Genomic DNA, 21,212 nt, shown 5'->3' with positions numbered 1-21,212 from the left:
CCTTTTATTTACAATCGCCCAACTCTCATGATGGATGTTCTAACTGTCCAATCACGCTAAAGGTCAGGATTTCTTGGCCAATTACGTTGCTCTGTGGGCGGGACTTACTGGACGTTTCCTCATGTATCATCATCATCCCATGGACTGACTTGTTTGTTGTCGAGCAAGATGGAGTTCCTTTTGGGAAATCCTTACAGTACCCCAGTGGGGCACTGCATTGGTATGTAACTGGATATTAAGGAAACGACAGTGCATGCAGCTTGATATATTTGTCCCGGAAATGTCTGTTTTATGCAATAGTCATTTACGGTCTTCCTACCTTTAGCATGCTAACGTCCCTGAATAAGTTCTCTACAGCTGGAGAGCCACCGTTAGCCGCCTTGCTAACTAGTAGTTACGGTAACATCTGCTGTCATTGTGCTAGCGTTACCGTTATCAAACTAAAGGTCCTTTTTTCTGCCACTGTCATTTCTTGTCTCAGCGCTAAAAAACATTAACGAATTCAGTCACGTATGTCTTAAAGGTTGGCTAATAACTAAGTCAGCTAACAGTTAGCTAGCCGCCAGTCATCGTCATATACTTGGGCAGCTGTGCTTTACTGAAACGTCTTTAAATGTCATGTTCTCAGCTTTTTCAATACCTGTATGTGTGTTGCAGAGAGAGCCACTGACGGCTCCCTGCAAAGTGAAGACTGGACCCTCAACATGGAAATATGTGACATCATCAATGAAACAGAGGATGGGTGAGCACCCAGAGAAAATCAATGAATATCCACATATGTTATTGATTAACTCTCATATTTACTTGCTCAATTCAACTAAATCAAGTCTTCCGTGTTTCTGTGCTGTTTTACATAATGCATTGCTGCAGCATGATATGCCATTGGAGTCAGTCCTATCTTTTCTTTACCTGAAGAAGCCTAGCTCTGGTTGTGTTAGGTGGATGTCTGCAAGGCCTCTTTGCTTATCTCACTGCTCCATTAACCTTGTACTGTATGTTTAAGCGGTTGTGTGAAGTTCAGCTCTTGTTTGATTAATGGGTTGTAAACTGCCTTAGGTGGGTCTTGCCTAGCCTCGCTCAATGTATTGTAGCAGTCTATAAAAATAGGACTGACTATGCTTCTTTCTTGTCTCTGGGGAATGCAAGGGGTGTCATATTCCCACTACTGTGATGTTGATGCAAACTGTTTGAAGTAGTCAAAGAATTCAAACGTTAGTTATTTCTATCTTACAGCAGAACAGTCACAGTGTCAGTCCAGAGATTGTGAAAAGTCAAGAAATCATTGACATGTGGCACAGCCTGGTAGTCAGGGTGTCAGTGCCATTCAGAATGCCCCCAGAAACCTTTGCTTCTTGGTAATTCTTCTTGGCGTGTGTTATCGGTCCATTAAAAAGCTGTGGGCGTGCTGCACTATGCTATCATTGTGTTTAATGTGTGCTTTTACTTGTGTGTTTGTGTACTCGTGTGTGTGTGTGTGTGTGTGCAGGCCAAAAGATGCCATTAGAGCAGTGAAGAAGAGGCTGAATGGCAACAGGAACTATAGAGAAGTGATGTTGGCTTTAACGGTGAGTTAAAGTGGGAAAAAGGGGGGCAGCTACACAGCATTACAAGTTAAGTTATTAAAAAAAAATTACTCACATACTTCAGTTGTTCTATTGTCACCATCAGACGAATAGGTTAAATAAAATACTGTGTTTTTTCTCTCACATAATGTATGTTATTTAACTATGTAGAGCAAATCACGTAATGCCACTTGATTGTATCACATAATTTGCATCCACAGAGAATTTGCAATATCATATACATACTGTGTCTGGTTTGAAAAACTGTTAATGTGTCTACAACAGTATGTACAGTTTGTAAGGCAGTAGCATCTTCTGAAAGCAGTTTCTTCTCTGCATCCATCAGGTCCTAGAGACGTGTGTGAAGAACTGCGGCCATCGTTTTCATGCTTTAGTCACTAGCAGGGATTTTGTTGATGGCGTCCTTGTTAAAATCATCTCTCCTAAAAACAACCCACCTACAATCGTTCAAGATAAAGTACTTGCCCTGATTCAGGTAAGATATCAGTAAAATTGTATGCACCTAGTCCAGGTTTGTCGGCTTCTGTGTTCACAGTGAGCACGTGCCATGAATCCTAGTATGTCATTTCCATGACAGACGTGACACGTGTGAGGAAAAAAATATTTCAGATTGAGTCAGTTAGCGAGCAGTGACATGAGTTTTTTAGTGCAGGTGTTTATTACAGTAGGTGTGGCTGTGCAGCAATCCAGGAGGCGGCCTATCATCCCCAGGCAGAGCCTCAGGTAAAGTACAGTGTCTCCAGGGCTTCTGCGGAGCAGCTCCTGTTACCTGTTGCAGCTCGGGTAACCCTGCAAGGCTCATGTGGGCTGCTCTTATTTCCACCAGGGGAACCATGTGACTAGAGCTACAGCATGGATCCAGGAGGGCAGCATACAATACCTGTGAGGGAGAAGAGAGACTCTAATTGTTCCTTGTTTGTCTTATCACTAGACAAACAAGTTCATGACAAGAGAGTCACTTGGGAAAATTGTGTGGGAAACGTTTTTTGAGCAGCACTTCCTTCATACACACACAGCCTGATGCAGCTCCTCGAAGTTGATAAAAGTGAGCGTGTGTGCAGTTAATAGTCGAGACTAAGTTGATATATTCCAGCCAGACTGTGTAGCCTTGGTTAGAGCATTGGGTTTGCATATTTACTGTACTGGTTTTACTGTACATAGCCTTTATGATGTTTGCAGACTCACTGACACACACAACGGAGAGAAGGGAACTGTTGTGAAAATTTGAATTTAGATTAAACCGACTTGCAGTTTGAAGTGACTAAGTAGAACAAGAACTCCCTCAAAGACCTTGTGCACTTGTTTTTAAAAGTGTGTCATGTGTTTGAGCTCTTGTAATGGCCCGGTCTAGCTTTAGCCTGCCCACTGCTGAGAGAGAAAAGCCAAGAGCTTTGTGGTTTGTTGACTGAATGTATTCAAGACAGACAAACAGAAATGATCAGAGAACAGGCCTCGTTTATTATACTGACATCCCTTGCTTTGTTTGCTGTCAGCCCTCCCTTTACCCGTTGTTTTTTCTTTCATTCTCTCCTTTTTAACTCCCTTTTTCTTACTTTGCCTTCTCCAGGCGTGGGCTGATGCATTCAGGAGCAGTCCAGACCTCACAGGGGTGGTCCAAATCTATGAGGAGCTGAAGAGGAAAGGCATCGAGTTCCCCATGTCAGACCTGGAGACCCTGTCGCCTATACACACACCTCAGCGGGTACAAGGCATCGCATTAAGCAGCTCAGCTCATGTGTGCAAAAGATTCTACGCAAAAACTAATCAGAATAAGATTATCTTTCTAATTAATCTGTCCCAGTCTGTTATGTATATTATCTCATTGTTTGTTGCTTCTAGTCTGCAACTGCTCCAGAGGGCGACTCCACCCTACACAAGTACAGCACCGCTACTCAGCCCACACCACATGCTGTCCCCCCAGCCTACACTGACCCCCAGGTCCCCAACATTCATGCCTCTGGATCCATCAATCCTACACCTGAGCAGGTACAGTGTTGTTCCCATACACGACTGAAACTGAACAGTTACTTCAGATGTGTATCCAACCTGTAACAACCTGCAGTTCCCTTACAAAAGAAGATGTCTTAATCCAATCCTTTCTGTCTGACGTACTACCAGAGCTGTTATGTTTCAGTAGGGAACTAAGCTGAAGGTTATTTAACACTTGTTTATTATATCATCAGGATATGGGTGTTTAGTCTACTTTGTATTTGTAGTGTAATCATTCTGATTGTCAGAGGCTGGACGTTTCAACCATTTATCTTTTACTTTTGGCTGTCTTTGCTAACTTATTTTCACACACACTCAGTTGCAACGTGTGGTTTTACATGTATTTAATGTGTATGTAATGTATTTTGCTGTTTATTTTCCTCTTAAACACAAAAATACATATATATATTTTCAGTCAAATCAAAATGATTCAGTTTTAGTTGAGTTAAAATGAAGTTTAATTGAGTTTTCCAAGTAGCCCTGGTTTGGAATCACTGTTTAAACAACCCTGTTGTCTGCAAATCAGATTCTTTTTCTAACACCAGCTTGCGTGTAGTAGTAGTATTAACTGTAGATGAATTTATCTCTTTGTCATCCAGATTTGCCGGCTGCGCAGTGAGTTGGACATTGTTCGAGGAAACACTAAGGTGATGTCAGAGATGTTGACTGAGATGGTCCCAGGACAGGAGGACGCTTCAGACTATGAGTTACTACAGGCAAGGAGCCACTTATGTGTGTTTGTCTGTGTCAACATTCTGAAGTGTGTAAATGAACAAATATAAGATACTGGTATTTTTTGTTTGAACAGACCTGTGCAAACCATTTAGAAAACCCCTAACCTGAGATCATCATGCTTAAATGTGTTTACATATGTTTGTACGTTCTTAGGAGCTGAACAGGACTTGCAGAGCCATGCAACAGAGAATAATGGAGCTCATCTCCTGTGTTTCCAATGAAGCTGTGACTGAGGAGCTACTGCATGTCAACGACGACCTCAACAACATTTTCCTACGCTACGAAAGGTTAGAAAGCTCTGACAAATCCACAGACAAATGCAGGCTCACACTAATTTTTAGGAGGGGAAAAAAGTACGCACAAACACAAACTCATATATACCCAGACAGTATTGCAATGTTTGCACAGATTTGGTGAGGTAAACTGAAGGGCTCTTGTTAATTTCTTTCATGCCGTCCTGTCTTTGCCTCAGGTATGAGAGGTTTAGGTCTGGGAGGTCTGCAGCTCAGAGCGTCAACAATGGGGTGAGTCAGCAGTTACTTCAGCTGGTGAAACGCCCAGTGTTAGCATCACTAGTTCCTTCATGTCATGGTGTTTATTTTCTGCTCATCTTTTCTCATTCTTTGATGTCCACACTTTTCAGTGTCTGTAGTGTGTCCATGTTACATGCTTTTACAATGTCTTTCTAGTGTGGTTATCTGTCAGTTACCTATCAATGATTTACCAGATGTACATGCCTGATCAAACAGAAACCCAACAGACATATGCATTTACATTGATTGTATAATGCAAAGCAAAAGTTTTATTTATTTTTTTTTTGTTAGTTTTCCATTTGGACATGAATTTGTCTTTATATAATTCAACCAGAGCAGGCCTGTTGCTTTTAAGTCCTGTCCAGCAGGGGGAAACATTGACTGTGACAACACAATGCAAAGGGAAGTCATTGCAATTTAGAAATGCACTTGTGTTATCCCATGCCAGAATGGAATACAATCACCAGTCCTCTAAGAAGGGTGCTTTAGACCTGATAGCATTATGGGAAGCTGAGTTTGGCATCACATCTAACAGGTGCCTCTCATTGTTTCCAGAATGGTTTCCATTTGTCAGTTTTATTGACGTCCATTCCAATCTCGCAAGGTTTCAAATGGACCTGTCAACAAAATAATACTGTATATGTCTAAATCGAGATGGAGAACAATGTTTATCGACAGCTATGATTTAGTTGATTCCATGAATGTCACATGCCTACAGCTGCTAACAGTAGAGCCTTTCTTTGCTTCATAGCTTTTGTCAGTTTCTTGTTGTGTCTATTAGACACAAGAAAATATCTTGTAAAGCATGAAGGTGCTCTTGGAACATTTTTGCTGCTCCACTGGGTTTCCTGTTAATCAGGCATGTTATATCTTCCATAGGTTCATACCATTACATTGTGTCCCTGCACAGGCATGTAAATGGTATTCACTGTCTCTTCCTTTCTGTTCTTTTCTGTTCTACTGTTTCTGTGGCTAGCTGAGACAGGCAAGTATGAAAATATTGTCCCTAAATGACCAGTGTCACCCCCACAGCGACTGTTGAAACATGGCTAAATAATATGGGCCCAGCCTCCACCACTATCTTTCACCCCATATGGCATGTTTTGACTATGCAGCCCCCAACAGCCAATGATACGATGAACCTGGAGGTAGACTGACAGTGGCACAGCTACAGCCACTGTCATGTTGTGTTTGCATTATCTCAGACAGTTAGAGTTTGAGATTTGCAAAATGATCTTGATAGAGCAGCTCCTCCAGAGCCCAAAGATTCAGTCACCCCTCCTCCTTCCCTGCTCTATTTCTACCTTCTTAAGGGGATTGTTTTGCTTTGATGGATAACCAGCAGTTAGGAAACATCTGTCATAACTGACTAAAAATCAAAAATGAATGGCAAACTTGTCCATTTCCTCTGAGCAAATACCATGGAAAACAAAATATATCTTTACTGTAAAACAGTATTTTTGGAGCCCCTTAAGAAACAGTTTTTCAGGAGGATGTTTAATTTCCTGCCACCCTCAGTTACAGACATTTTCATGCTCTCCTGAAGCTAACCAACAAGTTTTCCACCTTTTTACTTGTTCTTATTATGCACTGTGCCTTTGTATTTCATTTTAGACCAAAAATGTTGCTTTTCGTTTTTGTTTTTTGTTTCTTTTCTTTTCTTTTCTTTTCAAACACAGTCAAGGGACTACGTACTGTATAACCCTGCCTTTCCTTAGCCTCCCACAAAAGGATTTGTTTTACACCTTATGAGCCACAGACCGTAAATCCTTGTCTCTGCTCCTACATGAAACAAGAGCTATAAAGTGTGTCTCATCACTCCTCCTTCACCAGGTCCTGAGTGAGGCTACAGAGGACAACCTGATCGACCTCGGCCCAGGCTCCCCGGCGGTGGTCAGCAACATGCCGAACGCAGCCCCAACTAGCCTGCCCCCCACCATCACAGCCCCTGCGGGAAGGCCCTCCTCCCCTGCCACCTTGGCCTCTCGCCTGGCTGGTCTTGGTATGCATCTGCTACCTCAGACATTAGACGAGTGCTCACTTTGAGGCTACAGAAGTGGTGTTCTCCAACAGCTGGTAAAAGCTGGATGTGTTTCAGAACATTTGTAACCCACATGAGTGGTTTTGTGAAATTAGCCCACTGGCTAGTTAGTCATGTAATAATGAATGAATAATGAATGAAACACTGAACACAGCTGAACACAAAACAATTTAGAAGGTCGCTTTGTTGCCAAACTTATGTCACTTATGTTTACATCACTGGATTAAAGGAACAGCTCCACATTTCTGTTTGGATTTCTCGCCAATAGTTGATGAGATGGTTGATTCCACTTTCTGTCTGTGAGTTAACTTTACAGCTTAGCTTAGCATAAGACTGGAAGTGGGGGGAGCTCCATGAAACCACAACTTGTCATTACGTTTGGGTTTGTGTACGGAATAAATAAACAAGATACAACGTGATAGGTGTGTTTTTGAACTTTGGACAGAGCCTGGCTTGCTGCTTCCCCCTGCCTCCAGTCTTTCTGCACAGATATGATCTGCCTCTCAGCAAGAAAGCGAGTACGAATATTTCCCAAAACATTTGAACTATTTGTTTAACTCCTGCACCTGAACCACTGCAGATTGATGTAGACAAAATTTAGCCCCAAGCTGCTTCTGCATTTGACCTCTGATAGCATCAGCATTGCTTCTTAGTGGATTTGTGACACTGTAGGAAGTTTTGTTAGAAAATTTGTACAATTCAATTGGCTTTGTAGTTTACTCTGTGGGATTCTGTTTTTACACTGTAGGGTTACTTGACAATCAAGTGTGTTATTCTTTTCTCTCCAGACATGGGTGCAGACAGTGTGAGCAGCACCCTGAGCTCTCTGTCCAGCTGTAAGCCTCCTCCTGCTGCTCAGGACGACTTTGACGTGTTCGCTCAGACCAGGACCGGAACTGTGCCTGAGCCACACAAGACGTAAGGACACATTAGAGATTTAATGTTGATTCTTGCTGAAATTAAATTTGCTTAAAAAAGTCGCGTAGACAATAAAAATTTCAGTTCCAGATTCATTTTCTGTTGATCAATGAGTCGACTAATTGTTTCAGCTCTAATCACATTATTAATTAGGTATCAACAGGCAAAAACAATTTCCCAACACTTATTATAAAAGCCCTTGTCTGTGTCCTGTCTCAGCGCTGCAGCAGAAGACAGCCAGGCTCCTCCCACTCTGGATGTCCTACAGCCAACTGCAGGAGCGGTGAGTGACACAGGCTTATCTGTCCAGTGTGGGCTGTGACTTTCACTCAGTGTTTTCTTGTGTGTGTGTGTGTGTGTGTGTGTGTGTGTGTGTGCTGTGCGACAGGCTGTATCTCATGTTTGAACTGGTGCTGCTGGATGCAACTAATCTAGTTCTCAAACTGAAGATTTTTTTTTTTTTTTTTTGCCAGTTTCTAGTATTTTTAACTTTGATTAAGCATCTTAAGTAGAACTACTCCTTCTTATCTGTTGTTATGTTGCATTACTAACAAGACTGACATAGATTTTGTCTTGTCAGTTGTTTGTTTGCTTCTCACAAAACTTTTTTAATCTCTATACTAAACGGTCAAGTAGGAAAGGAAACACTTCAGATCTTAAAAACTTGTAAACATGCTCTGTAGCTGCTCTATCACCCACTAGTGGGTTGTTTTCTATTATTCAAATCTAGTTTTCTTTGTAATGAAACGGATTCAGCTTGTGGTCACTGGATGAGAGTTCATTTCCTGCTGTGGTGTCAGACGTGATTTTGCTTCCCGTATTTCCTCGTCGCCAGCATTACCAGCTTTAACCTGCATGCTGAGGATGTGCCGGCGTTGTGTTTGTGTGAATGTGGATGTTCCCTCACAGGCTGCTCATGTGATGTGCCACACCATTCACAAACATTGATTTCCATTCCATTTCTTCATTATTTTTTTTTTTTTTCCCTCACGAAATACTCTCTTATGTTGCATTTGACACTGAAGTTCATTTAAGTCATATATTCTTTTGTGTTTGGGGTGGGATTTTTTTTTTTGCTCTGTTTTCCGGCCACCTGTGGTGGTCTTGATGCTGCCCCGTAGGGTGTCGGTGGCCAGTCCTCTGTCATGGATGACATAGAGGAGTGGCTGTGTACTGATGTGGTGAGCCCATCATGATTTTTATTTCTGCCTGCACTTCTCCCTCTTTGCTTTTTCACTCTGTTGTAGCCCCTTTATCTCAGTTTTTTTGGAGCCAGAAAGTAACACATTTCTCTTATATCACATTTCCTCACTATTTGACCACATTTTAACATTTTAGTTTAATTTGAAGATACTAACAGTGTGTTGTGGGGGCGAACTGACCTTATTACGAAAAAATTTTGTGAAATGAGCATAAGGCCTTGAATGTAAATGAATGCAAATGTCCAGGATCAGGTGGTCAGGTCTGTGAATATGTGTCTCCGTCTGCTCTCAGCTTTGACAACCAAGGATAAAGTTCCTTCTCATGTGAGAGATTTTTAGTTGTAGCTTCACATTTATGAAAGTTTCCTAACTTATATCAAATTATTTATGTTGCCCAACCTGAACTGAATCTTAACCGAAAGCTCTGACTTTTTTAATGTGACGCAAGGGGAAGAGAGGATGCGTAGTTTTGTGTTGTGGTCCAGAATAAGTGATAAAGCATTACAAGACTTCATGCTCATTTTACACACATTTGTGAGACTGTGTTGCATTATTGAGCGGGAATATCCAGCTGTTTTGGTTGGGAGGCAACTGGTGCATTTGTTTTGGTGTTCTTAATATGTCATATGAATGGGCATCAATGGAAAGTGGTACTAACGGGTAAGTGGCTCCTTGTATAGTAATAAAAACTGACTGGTGAGTGTTAAATGATAAAACAGGTACTCTGCTGTGTGTGTGTGTGTGTGTGGTTTTGGTCTCGTGCACAGGAGCAGAGTTTGTCTTGATTTGTGGTGGTGGTTTTGCAGTGACATAAGTTTGACAAAATCAACTACCAGGTGTGACATTGTCTTTTTTTTTTCCCCCGACAGAAAGGAGATGAAGGTGAGGAGGGCGTGACCAGTGAAGGTAGGATGACGTAAATCTCCTTTTCTCAGTTTTCTGTTGTTTCCAGCTGCATTTCACAACATTTCACTTTTCATTTTTTTTTTGTACCAATTCTTCTAGAGTTCGACAAGTTCCTCGAGGAAAGAGCCAAAGCGGCAGAGATGGCCCCCAGCCTACCGTCGCCCCCTGGTGGCGACCCGGGTGCGGCGCAGGAAACCCCCAGCCGCAAGAAGCCGGACAGGCCGGAGGACACTTTGTTTGCCATGTAGACCTTTCACCTTTGACCCTCGACCCCTCAGCCTGAGACCCGACCAGCCGAGAAGCATCACCCGAAGACGGACTGACCTGACACTAAAACACATCCACCTCCATTCTCACCACAACACAGTTCAGTTACACTACAGAGATTTGTACATGCCATCCTTGTAAAAAAAAAAAAAAAAAAAAGAAAAAAGAAAGAAAAAAGGGAATTGTTCCTCCTCTCCGTTAATTTCCCAGTACAAAAAGAAAACCAAATAAATAACCTATTTTGATACGCCACCAGACGATGGATCTCACCCACCTGAGGACCAGTGTCAGAGGCAATGAGGCAGCAGCTTATTCCTCCTTCTTGTTCTTCTCATGTGAAGAATCTCCCTCCGCCTGCTGTGGACTGCAGAGCTTCATGTTGCAGCTAATCCTGATGATAAGATGTATATAGATATATATCTATATATATATATATATACGAAAAGAGTCCTTGTCATAAATAGGAAATACATTTCCTATCCAAGCCCTCCAAGCGTGCATTACCACCAAACTTGATTATTTAAGTTTTTACTATTAAAGAACCCCCATCAGAAACATTATGGTTGTTATTGCAGAATTCAAAGGCAGAAACGCTGAGCGTACCTACACGGATATCGTTTTGGTGTTTGTCTCAGTCCCTTTTCAAGTCAGCCTGAGTTGAATTGTAAATCTGTAAATGACAAATGTCAAGTTTATGCGTTGTGTGTATATTTAAGCTACAGTATGTATGAAAGAGATGTGGATTTAATGTAGATTTTTGAAAATGGTTTAATGTTTGCAGCTGCTCTGACAATAGGGATGTACCTCACTGGGGTCAAGTTTTCCACAAGAAAAGGGAATAGTAAACATCTGATCATTTGCAAGCTCTAAATCAGAACGATAACAGAAGGGAATTTAGTTTTTGTGATCGGCATAATTGCGCAGCATACCGACAAATGTGTTCTTTTACCTTCTTTTGAATCTGTCGTCTCATGTTGTAGATTTGTCTTTAAATTTAACTGCAGTTGTTTGATGATATGTTGGTCACAACTGATTTACTGAGATTATTTTGCTGAGATTTTATTAGCATAAAGCTGCTGTAGCTGGTTTTTACTTCCATCTGCTGAACGATACGGTCTAATTATTCTTGTTTATGTAATCGTGTGTGCTGAAAGTGTGTCGTTGAACGCTTTGACAGGGAGTGGGAATGTTATTTTAAACAGAATCCCAGTCAGAGGTACTGGTAGCTGCGGGAGACACATGCTGTCATTGGTGGGTTTTACTCATTGATTGTAGGTTTTAACTCCTGTTTGAATAGATGATGCTGTATCTGTATCTAAAACTGAGTTTAGAGGACCAAATTTGTGCTGTCTTCTGGATGTGGAAGGAAAATTCCGGATAACTGGGTTGTTCAAACATAGTCCAGTCCCGTCTTTAACCTGGGACCCAGTTTCATATCCAGGGAAATGTAACGAGAGTTCAGTATCACACTACAAACGCTGTTTGCACATTATTATTCTCCTTTTATTTCTTGACGCTGACATCTTAAAATGGCCTGACCTTTCAACATGACATTTGTTTTCAGAAATGAGCTTGCCGCAGACACACCTCTACAAATGAGACATTTCACTGTTCTGACAATAATAAATGCAACATGTAACACAGTCACAACAAGCTTCAAACAAGCGTGCACTTTGACAGCCGCGTTACCTTTCAACTCGTACTGTAAATCAGCTAACACTAATAATGTAATGAGAAACAGGTGTAGAAATAATTTATTCAGCACAATTTTTTTTTCTTCAAATCAGTATTTTAAATCATTTTATTGTAGAAAAGGGAAATGAACTGAAATGTTTAGGGAGAGTATGAGAACTTGTCATAATGATGTGTGTTTTAGTGTTTTTTGGCTTTTGTTTATAGAGTTCAGATTTTCCTTTTTATACACTGCTGCTGGCTAATGTATCTTTGTCATGTTTATTGGTTTCTTGGGTGTTATTGTCGGTCGACTGTGTCCATACAGTGAACATATGGATGTGGTTTATAAGGACAGGTCATCACTTATTTGCAGCTGTAAGAGAATCACACCAGTTGTCCCATTTATCTCATGAAGGAAACATATTTTTAATCCATTCACTCACTCGTACTTTTATGGACTAACTAGCAGATGACTTAACAGACACACTTACTTCGGACACTTTCAATAAAGCATCATCATTGCACTTTTTTGAAAGGGAAACTCCCTTTCTACTTCTGTTTTCTTGATTTAGTATAAAATGTGTGTACGCGCGCGCTTGATTGTGTGTGTGATTGTGTGTGTGATTGTGCGTGTGATTGTGTGTGTGATTGTTTGTGTGTGTGTGTGTGTGTGTGTGAGTGAGTCAGCTGTTCTGCAACGCAGAAATGTTTTATCTCAGTTGAACAAAAGACGCCTCCAAATGTGTGTTTCAAGAATAGATGTCCTGTTCGATACTGCCCTGGTTTGTTTCAGTGTGAGCTCGGTCAGTGGCGTATAACTGAATCTCAGCGTGCTGATAACCAGAGAGTCATCTCAGACCTGTTCTGCAGAGGAACAATATGTTTCTCTGTTTGTCACTGGATGATATGAAAAGAGATGCTGATAAGGGAGGACTTTGCTGTGTGACTGCTACTTTCCTGAGTTGCCTCATCTCTCATTTCTCTTTGTGTTGTTTGACTTATGCATGAACTCTAATAAAACATTAGCAGTGTGTGATCCAGACTTGTTTTTTCTGTCTTTATTGTTTTATTCTGATAAGAATCAAATGTTTCATACGATATGAAGTCGTGATTTGGTTCACCACTCCAGTCCTCTCCTTGGCATACCATCCTTTGCCTGGATCCCTCTTCAGATGGTAATAACCGAGGCTGACCTGTAGTAACCCTTTTCATTTACCTTACCCCCACCACTCCAGCACCCCGCCTCTCTCTGGAAGGCCGTGGGCCCCACACCAGGGGCTTCCCCATTGGCCGTCTGGAATCGCCTCATCCCACAACATGGCCCCTCACATTCTGCCTCAGTCACTGGAGCGTTTTCCCGGTCAAAAAGAAAGAGGGGTGTGTCTGCCAGACAGCAGACTGGAATACACCAGTGCACAGGATCCAGTTTGACTCAACATGTGCCGTTTGAAATGAGTAAATTATGTCTTTAAAATCGTACTGCACAAAAGAGCTGGGGGATTTCTCTTTGAGAGGTAAATGGATGCTTTTATGTTTTCAGTTTGATCACTGAAGAAAAATTAGTTAAAAAATTTGATTTAAACAAATTGAGACTAACTAGATATGTGATCTTTGTAATAACATCTTTGTTAAATTGCTAGAAGGAAAATATTCAAATGTGATTGTAAATCAGAAAAGAAGAAAAATTTTTTTTGCCAGAGGCAGAGACACCATGTGCTACTTGTTGGCATGAGACTGAGGAAGCATGAGCAAGAGTTACTGTTCATATGGCAACATGCCACCACAACTACTGCCATATGTGAAGATAGCGACTGCCGATGATACAGTCACACAAGACTGAAAATAAATTATGACCAAGCTGTGACTGTTGTCCCCTGCAAATTCTAATTAGACTCACTAATTATTATATTCTGATGAGTATCACTTTAACCGTAACATCGGAACATCTGGTGCAGAGGCCTGAGTGTATGACGCTGTTGGATCGCTCAAAGATTGATTCAACTTCACAGAAGGGGAAGAAACATGGAGGATTCACATTTTCCCAGCCTCTTTCCCACAGATGGACACACACCGGCCTGGTGTGTGTGTGTGTGTGTGTGTGTGTGTGTGTGACCCCCCCCTTCCCCCCAGTCCACAAGCAGTTAGTTAGCACACCCTGGTGGTCGGACTACGGAGCCTGATGACACACACAGAGGTCAACGTGAGTGATAAGGAAACCATCATCCCAACAACTTGAACCATCAGTCGAACAGAATCTCCCCGACAGAGCAGCAGTGAAACCACTGTCGACACCAGCCGTGGAACACGTGTATCCGGTGTGAGTGGAGATGCTGGCCGGAGCTGTGGTGCATTGTAGTTGCATTGCATGTTCTGCTAACACAGTGCAATGGATCTGCTTTGCAACACAGAACACGGCCGTGACACAACTCAACCACGAGCACGAACAAGAGTGTCGGTCAGCTGCTGTGTTGCTGTGTGATGTTCACCAGTTTACAGTTGACATGATGCAGGATCGGAAACATCTGGGTGAAGTTTGAACGGTGCTTATACAGGCCTGTACCACGGTGCACGATGTTCCAGGTGTTATTTGCATAACAATTGCAATTACTAATGTAATTCAATAGAAAACTTACAATCTTTGTGTTTTAATTACTTTTATTTTGCTATATTTGAGGTGTGTCGGTGCAGACATGTGGCATAATAAATGGAGATGTAGAACATTTGACACTGTTGTATGTGTAAAGTCTGTTGTTGTCCAAAAACTATTAAAAACACATCAATGTTTGCCACATCAACACACTGGGTCACATGTTCCTTCATTAGCATAAACATGGGCGCTGTAGTTTATTTTCAGTCTATACCACATACACTGGCCTGCTGCTGTAAATATTCACCAGTGGACCAAATGTGTATTCATCCGCAACTGAAAGTAGTCCACATCAAACGCATTATGTACTTTCTGCCTGAAAAAAAAACTACCGTGCCCATCTTCAATATTTAAACATTTCCATTGTCAGTTTTGTTGGGACTGTATCAGAAAGGTGTTGATCGAACCCTGTGTTAATCTTTGTACACATTGTATGACATTGTACGCTCTATCTGTTATTTGTGTAACTGTGTATTCGTGCCTCCAGTAGAGTTCTGTGTAGGTTTCAGGTGCAGATGAAAAGGGTCAAATCACGCCTCTCAGTGTAAGAAAGGCTTGACGCCTTTTCTGAAACTTTACCAAAGGTGGCATGTTTATCAAATGAGATGTGACAAATTTAAACAGATGTCTGGCAGATTTCTGAGTTATGTATTTCAAGCCCTTTTCCTTTATTAAATTGCCTCTTTTCCATTTTCTCTCTGGAAACCTCTCCAGTCGCCTCCAGTCCACCACTTCTGTTGTATTCCTAGCAGGGACAACCTCCCGACAGTCTAAATGTAAACACATCTTCCAACTAACATTGATTGACATGCTGTGTTGATTTTCTCATTACTGACACACATGCACACTTGAAGCCATTTAAAAAATAATAGCATAATCCAGTGTTAAAGTGCGCACAGGCTGTACCTGCAAGCAGCTCTGCACATGCCACAAAATGGCAAAAGGGCAAAGATGAATGTACGTCAGAATCCTCAGGCTATTTCGCTGATCTTCATTAGCTGGTAGCTCACAGTGGTAGCAATGTGTGGCCCCCCCCTTAGATTATTCACCTCTTGCAGCCTCAGCTCAAGGAAACGTACAGAAAAAATCACACTCATACACTAAACAGATATGTTTATGTCATTGGAACAAAACAGTACACTCATATTTATCTTCAGACAACACAGCCTCAGTGAAACTTCATCGCTAAACAAGCACTGAAGATTAAATGACCTATTTGTGTTTATGATTTACTTTATATTAACGTTGCAGATCAATGGTTTCCCAATTTCTTCTACCTGCACTTCCGCTGTTTCTTGCCCTGAGCTGCTCATTTTACCTGCCAGCATATAATGAAGTCTCAAGCTAAACAAAATGTCCACACTCCTAATAATAATGAGAAATATTATTGTGTGTGTAATTATAAACAACTGGCTGAGGATGGCAGAGGGATAACTTGGAATAAACCTGATGAATTTATATTGGTTTAATAGAGGCCATTCACTGGGACACTGTGCCAGTAGCTACAGTTTCATATATTCATATTATAACATAATATGTGCATTGACTTTTCGGGCCTGACTGGTGCCTTGCTTTCTCTTTAGCTGCCTCAAAAGACCCCCGTAGCCTCAGAGCACTTTATGCTAAGTTAATTTACCCAAATATATCCGCGGCGTCGCGGCAGCAGCAGCAGCAGCCCCCGCTATTCAACATCAACAACTTTGTTAATGGAAACTTGCTGATCCATAAACGTTTGCGCCGCCACAGACGTTTGCTGGGGGGCAGTTCACATATGAATGTTAAAAACCCACAGATCGATGAGGGGCATTTGCAAAGGAGGCATAAGGTGTGTTTAATTATAATTGCGTCAGGGGTTTCGTGTGTGTGTGAGTGTGTGTGTGTGTGTGTTTGTTGGGGGGAGGTGTTGCTGTTAAGGCTTAGGCAGGGGCCCCTGTATTTAAATAGGGTCACATCTCGGCCTCACCTTGCAAGTGTTATGCTATATTAAATGCCACTCATGTTAAGTGTGTTGAAACTCCTCTGATGTAGTCAAGACATAATATAAAGGTTAAATTGAAAAATGTCCCTTCAACGGCACAGGAACACGCCATGATTGATCTCCCTCGTACAGGCAAGAAATGTTAGCCAGACCTCTGTTTCGTCAGGCTCCTTTTTAGGTGCGTGAATACAATATGTTATAATCAGGGGTGACTGGATTAGAATTTAAGTGTCAGTCAATCAGGATTTCAAAAGGTCAATGAAAAAAATGTGCAATATATGGGCCGTAAGTGGGTGTGAAATAATTGAATTCAGTCAGAAAAGGTCTTTTCACAGAGAACACTTTGACTCTCTCTGATCTATACATCGTGTGTTTATGTAGAAGGTCATAAACCAGAGTGTTGGACAAAGTGAAATTTTGATGATTAGTATGAATGAAATACTGTATGAAGATAGTATGAACAGTATGTACCAACATGTACCGGTACCCTGGGAAGCTAAATGGAGTTCATTTTGTCATTTACGCTTCCTGTGACACATCGAAATGTCTTTCATGAAAAACGCCTGGACATGTAATAGTGAAGTAAAGACCTCATGATTAGATTTTAACTCCCGTTGAGGCTTGAGAAAATTATTGTTTAAAAGGTTTCAGTAGAGAAACAAGTAGTGGACAAGTGGATCATAAAGCTGGAGTCCTTGTGAGAGACAGTTGTCCTGACACTAAATAAAATAAAATAACATGACCACAGTGGCCCTTAATGAGAGCTAAATGACATGAGTCATATTTAACGGTCTGTGCTGTGGTGACAGGTGACAAAAGGAAAACCCTGAAATTTTCAATAAATTCTTCTTTTATGAAGAAAAAACATGTGAACCTTCTGATCTGAAGATAATTCAATGAATCCAATAAATGGAGTTTGTTGTACTTTTTAAAACATTTTTAAACACATCATACTCCTGTGTATATACATATATAGAATACTGTAAACCTAGTCTATGTCAGCACTAGACACTGCACAAACAGTATAATGACAATATGAACACATCACTGTATTGTTCACATTTTATCTTCGACAGCACGTTGCTTTCTTTAAGTGACTTTTTCCATCTGGAATCCATCACACAATACTGTACCTCTTTATTTTGTTCCTGGTTTATATTTTCAAGTCAGTAAAATTCCTCTTGTGGAATTTCTCTTGTCTTTGGATGTCCTCATATTTCCCAGTTTTGGACACAAATGCTAGTGAAGGAATAAGTTTTCCCTTGCTCTTTTTTGCTCACAGAGTCCAGAAGTGCAGGTTGAGGTGTTGCGGCTCCAGCACATGTATAGGTGGCCCTGCAGGCCCTATGTGCACGGGGCCGTGGGAGGATCTGAACCCAGACAGAGGCGGATCCGGAGTGGAAAGGATGTAGTCAATGCTAAACTTGATCTCTGACTCTGGTTTCCCTTGCTGGGTGGGGTTTGGGATGAGATGGTTTTGCTGTGGACCCGGCCTCGGCCTTTCAGGGTTCAAAGGGCAGAGGGTGGAGTCGGGTTCGGGGTGCCGAGCTGCAGGTACGTCCTGATTGCTGTGGCTCTCCAAAGGGTGGAAAGGGGTTTCTCCTGAATCACGGAGGCCAATTTTCATGTTCCTCCTGCGCCGGCGACGCCGAAAGTTTCCATTTTCAAACAGGTCCAGCATGGATTCACAGCCGGTGGCAAAAGTCCAGTAGTTTCCCTTTCCCTTCTCATTGCCCTCTGTCCGAGGAACCTGGGGGAAATATTTAGACAACTAATTAATTAATGATTATTACACAACCAATAATATTAAAAGAAATAAATATTATTTGGGAAAGGATAAAAATAACTAGCCTATATTACTATTTCTATTATTTCACTTCTGATAAAAAGATAAAAAGGGACAAAATTAGGAGGAAAAATAAATCAAATTAAAAAACAATAATATCTGTGACTAAAATTATGTAAAATGAATGGTCAAATTAATTTGATTAGGCACATAAACACTTGAATTTCATGCTGCATGTGTGTCTGTACCTTGATGAAGCAGCTGTTGAGAGACAGGTTGTGTCTGATGGAGTTCTGCCAGGCTCTCTGGTTTGAGCGGTAGTACGGAAACCTCTTCATGATGAACTCATAGATGCCCGACAGAGTGACCCGCTGCTCAGGGCTCTGCTGGATGGCCATGGCTATCAGAGCGATGTAGCTGACACACAGACACACATGTGACAAGATGAAAAAAAAGACATAATCTGCCACATGGTAGCGACTCTCAACCCTCGGCTTGTGTTGACCTTCACTTTGCTTCACCTCATTATTTGGGGTCCCACAGACTCAGACGATTTATGTGTAAAAATAGTAATAACTGCTAATTCATATAAATATTTTTTTTATCTTGGATTATAGAAAAATAACAAAGCAGTGACCCTTCCCTTTGCTACACAATCTGAAATGTATATATATATATATATATATATATATAGTTATATATGAAGTCATATAATCCAAAGTAAGTTATTTAAGTTATAATGAAAGAAATGTACAATTTAGTTTGGTATCCTACACAGTATTTAACCATGTTTTTGAGACAGCAAATAGAAGTAATTTGTCATTTTCTGTAGCAGATCTCTGAAATGTCATCAGTCCAAAATTGTGTTAATAAGAAATTCTCATAACATTAGGAAAAGTCATGACATATTACACATTATTTAAGTTTAAAAAGATGTGTCTAGTCTAGTCACACTAAACTAGGCTGCTTTATAGAAATCATTAGTCGTAGTAAGAATCTATGAAATAGTAATGAAATAATATTTTTCAATGGTAAAATAACCAGAAATTAACTTTGCTGCACTTCTGAAGGGAAATGACTACCAAAATAAGAGTCAACACTATGATTATTAAAAAGTTTTGAGAGATAATATACAGAATTTACATTATGCTGACAATGTAGTGACACATATAAAACAGAACTATGTTCCCTCATAAAATCTGTTTCGTCTTGTTTGGCCCAAGCTGAAACAATGTAAAATTTGTATGAAAAAACTGTTCATTTTACACTTTTAAAAGGAAAAAATAAAGCCAGGTATTGGCTGGCCACAGTAGTTGATAGTTATCAAGAAATTTAAAAAAAAAAGAAAGAAAGTATGAATTCAAAATCTCCCATACCTGTACGCGGGTCTACACATTTTCTTCTCTTCGTCAGTGCTAGAGGAAGGGTATCCGTCTCCATCGTAGTTAAAACAGTTGAAGGGGTAGTTAGAGTTATCGAACATATCTACACTTTGAGGAGTCAGATGTGTGGTCCAAACTCTCTGGCTCCTCTGACTGTCCTGGCCAAAGCCCAGCAGCAACACCCTGTCCTGCTGCTCTGCTTCGCCACCATGCTCTGCTCAGCCAGCTGACACTCACTCTGAGCTCTGCTGATGACGGCTGCCCCTCCAGCCCCCCTCTCCCCTCCTCGTCCCAGCTGCTCTCCAGAAGCGGCTGCAGGTCTGAACACTCAGGACCACCTAGCTGAGCTCACTGAACTCCGGTCCTGTTCTTGTGCACCGCTTGTGTTTTTGTCATCCACATGAATTTCATATTTCATGCTTTTTAGCACCAAAATCTCAGGGCCAGCTTTGAATTGAAAAACTGAAACCAGTCTATGCTATCTCATCTTTGAAAAGAGATAATTTTGTCCATATTTCAAGTGGTAGAGAAAGAACTCAAAACCTTCACATAAACTTAAACTTACATCAGGAATATCCTCTCCATTGAGGCCAAGTCTTGCACAGAATATGTAAAACGTTACCAAAAAGGGAAGTAATGAATGAATGACCAATCCATTTTAACATTGTCGGTGCTCATCAGTTCTGTGTAGTTTCTGGCAATGCATCATTTTAGATGATGCTGCAATTAAAACTTAATTGTGTAAAGCTACAGCCACGTGCTCAGCTGCCGGACATACTCAGTGAATTAAAAGCACATTTTTGCTGTCAAATGTGGAGTTAAAATGTGAAGTCTAGCAAACAGGAAATACTCAAGGGCAGAGCCGGTGGGCTTCAGTGCATCGAAATTGCTGTAGGCTACATGAAATGGCTGTTAAGCTGAGTGGGATACTTTGTTGCGCAACAACCCTGGGCTGTGGAGTCTGTTGGCCGAAGAACGATAAATGTAAGCTATTTTTGGTCAGTAATATACCAGGCCATTTTTTCACTTTTTTGCCATACTATCCTATATTGTTTTTCTCACTTTTTAGGCCTTATTATGCTATGACATGTGTATACCTTACAATATTATGAGTTTTTTTTGATGTTTCTATGCCTTAATACACTATGCCATTTTTTCACTTTTTTGCCATACTATACTATATTGTTTTTCTCACTTTTTAGGCCTTAATATACTATGACGTCTTTATACCTCACTATATTATGACGTCTTTTGATGTTTTTATGTATTAATATACCAAGCATTTTTTCACTTTTTTTGCCATACTATACTATGTTGTTTTTTCACTTTTTTTGCCATACTATGCTATATTGTCTTTCTCGCTTTTTCGGCGTTAATATACTATGAAGTTTTTATACCTCACTATATTATGATGTTTTTTTTATGTTTTTATGCCTTAATACACTATGCCATTTTTTTCACTTTTTTGCCATACTATACTATATTGTTTTTCTCACTTTTTAGGCCTTATTATGCTATGACGTCTTTATACCTTACTATATTATGACGTCTTTTGATGTTTTTATGCCTTA

The 21,212-nt window shown here is 40.8% G+C and overlaps 2 protein-coding genes across 4 annotated transcripts; one reads left to right on the top strand and one right to left on the bottom strand.

The window, feature by feature from the left end:
• The first annotated feature begins 66 nt into the window (after positions 1-66).
• Positions 67-12,890, top strand: tom1l2b (target of myb1 like 2 membrane trafficking protein b). Of its 3 annotated transcripts, none has more exons than XM_023429319.2 (15): positions 67-220; positions 658-742; positions 1,487-1,565; positions 1,909-2,058; positions 3,151-3,285; positions 3,423-3,569; positions 4,172-4,288; positions 4,461-4,594; positions 4,780-4,831; positions 6,674-6,842; positions 7,670-7,799; positions 8,019-8,082; positions 8,921-8,980; positions 9,871-9,907; positions 10,007-12,890. In XM_023429319.2, exons 1-15 carry the CDS (start codon positions 169-171, stop codon positions 10,153-10,155), a joined length of 1,560 nt encoding a protein of 519 aa, XP_023285087.1. In that variant the 5' UTR covers positions 67-168; the 3' UTR covers positions 10,156-12,890. The 3 variants fall into 3 exon arrangements, with proteins under 3 accessions (XP_023285087.1, XP_023285086.1, XP_023285088.1); XM_023429318.2 differs by having other exon boundaries at positions 3,151-3,318; XM_023429320.2 differs by lacking the exon at positions 8,921-8,980 and having other exon boundaries at positions 3,151-3,318.
• A 1,595-nt stretch (positions 12,891-14,485) lies between these two features.
• foxl3 (forkhead box L3) lies at positions 14,486-19,863 on the bottom strand. The gene is made up of 3 exons (XM_023429236.2): positions 19,636-19,863; positions 18,508-18,676; positions 14,486-18,223 (listed from the first exon to the last, which is right to left on the bottom strand). Exons 1-3 carry the CDS (start codon positions 19,740-19,742, stop codon positions 17,750-17,752), a joined length of 750 nt encoding a protein of 249 aa, XP_023285004.1. The 5' UTR covers positions 19,743-19,863; the 3' UTR covers positions 14,486-17,749.
• Positions 19,864-21,212: the final 1,349 nt, after the last annotated feature.

This window comes from Seriola lalandi, unplaced genomic scaffold (genome assembly GCF_002814215.2).
Source record: "Seriola lalandi dorsalis isolate HSWRI2012SDOR001 ecotype SW California unplaced genomic scaffold, Sedor1 jcf7180002054892, whole genome shotgun sequence".
NCBI lineage: Eukaryota > Metazoa > Chordata > Actinopteri > Carangiformes > Carangidae > Seriola > Seriola lalandi.
This window is presented reverse-complemented; position numbering and strand designations above follow the sequence as displayed.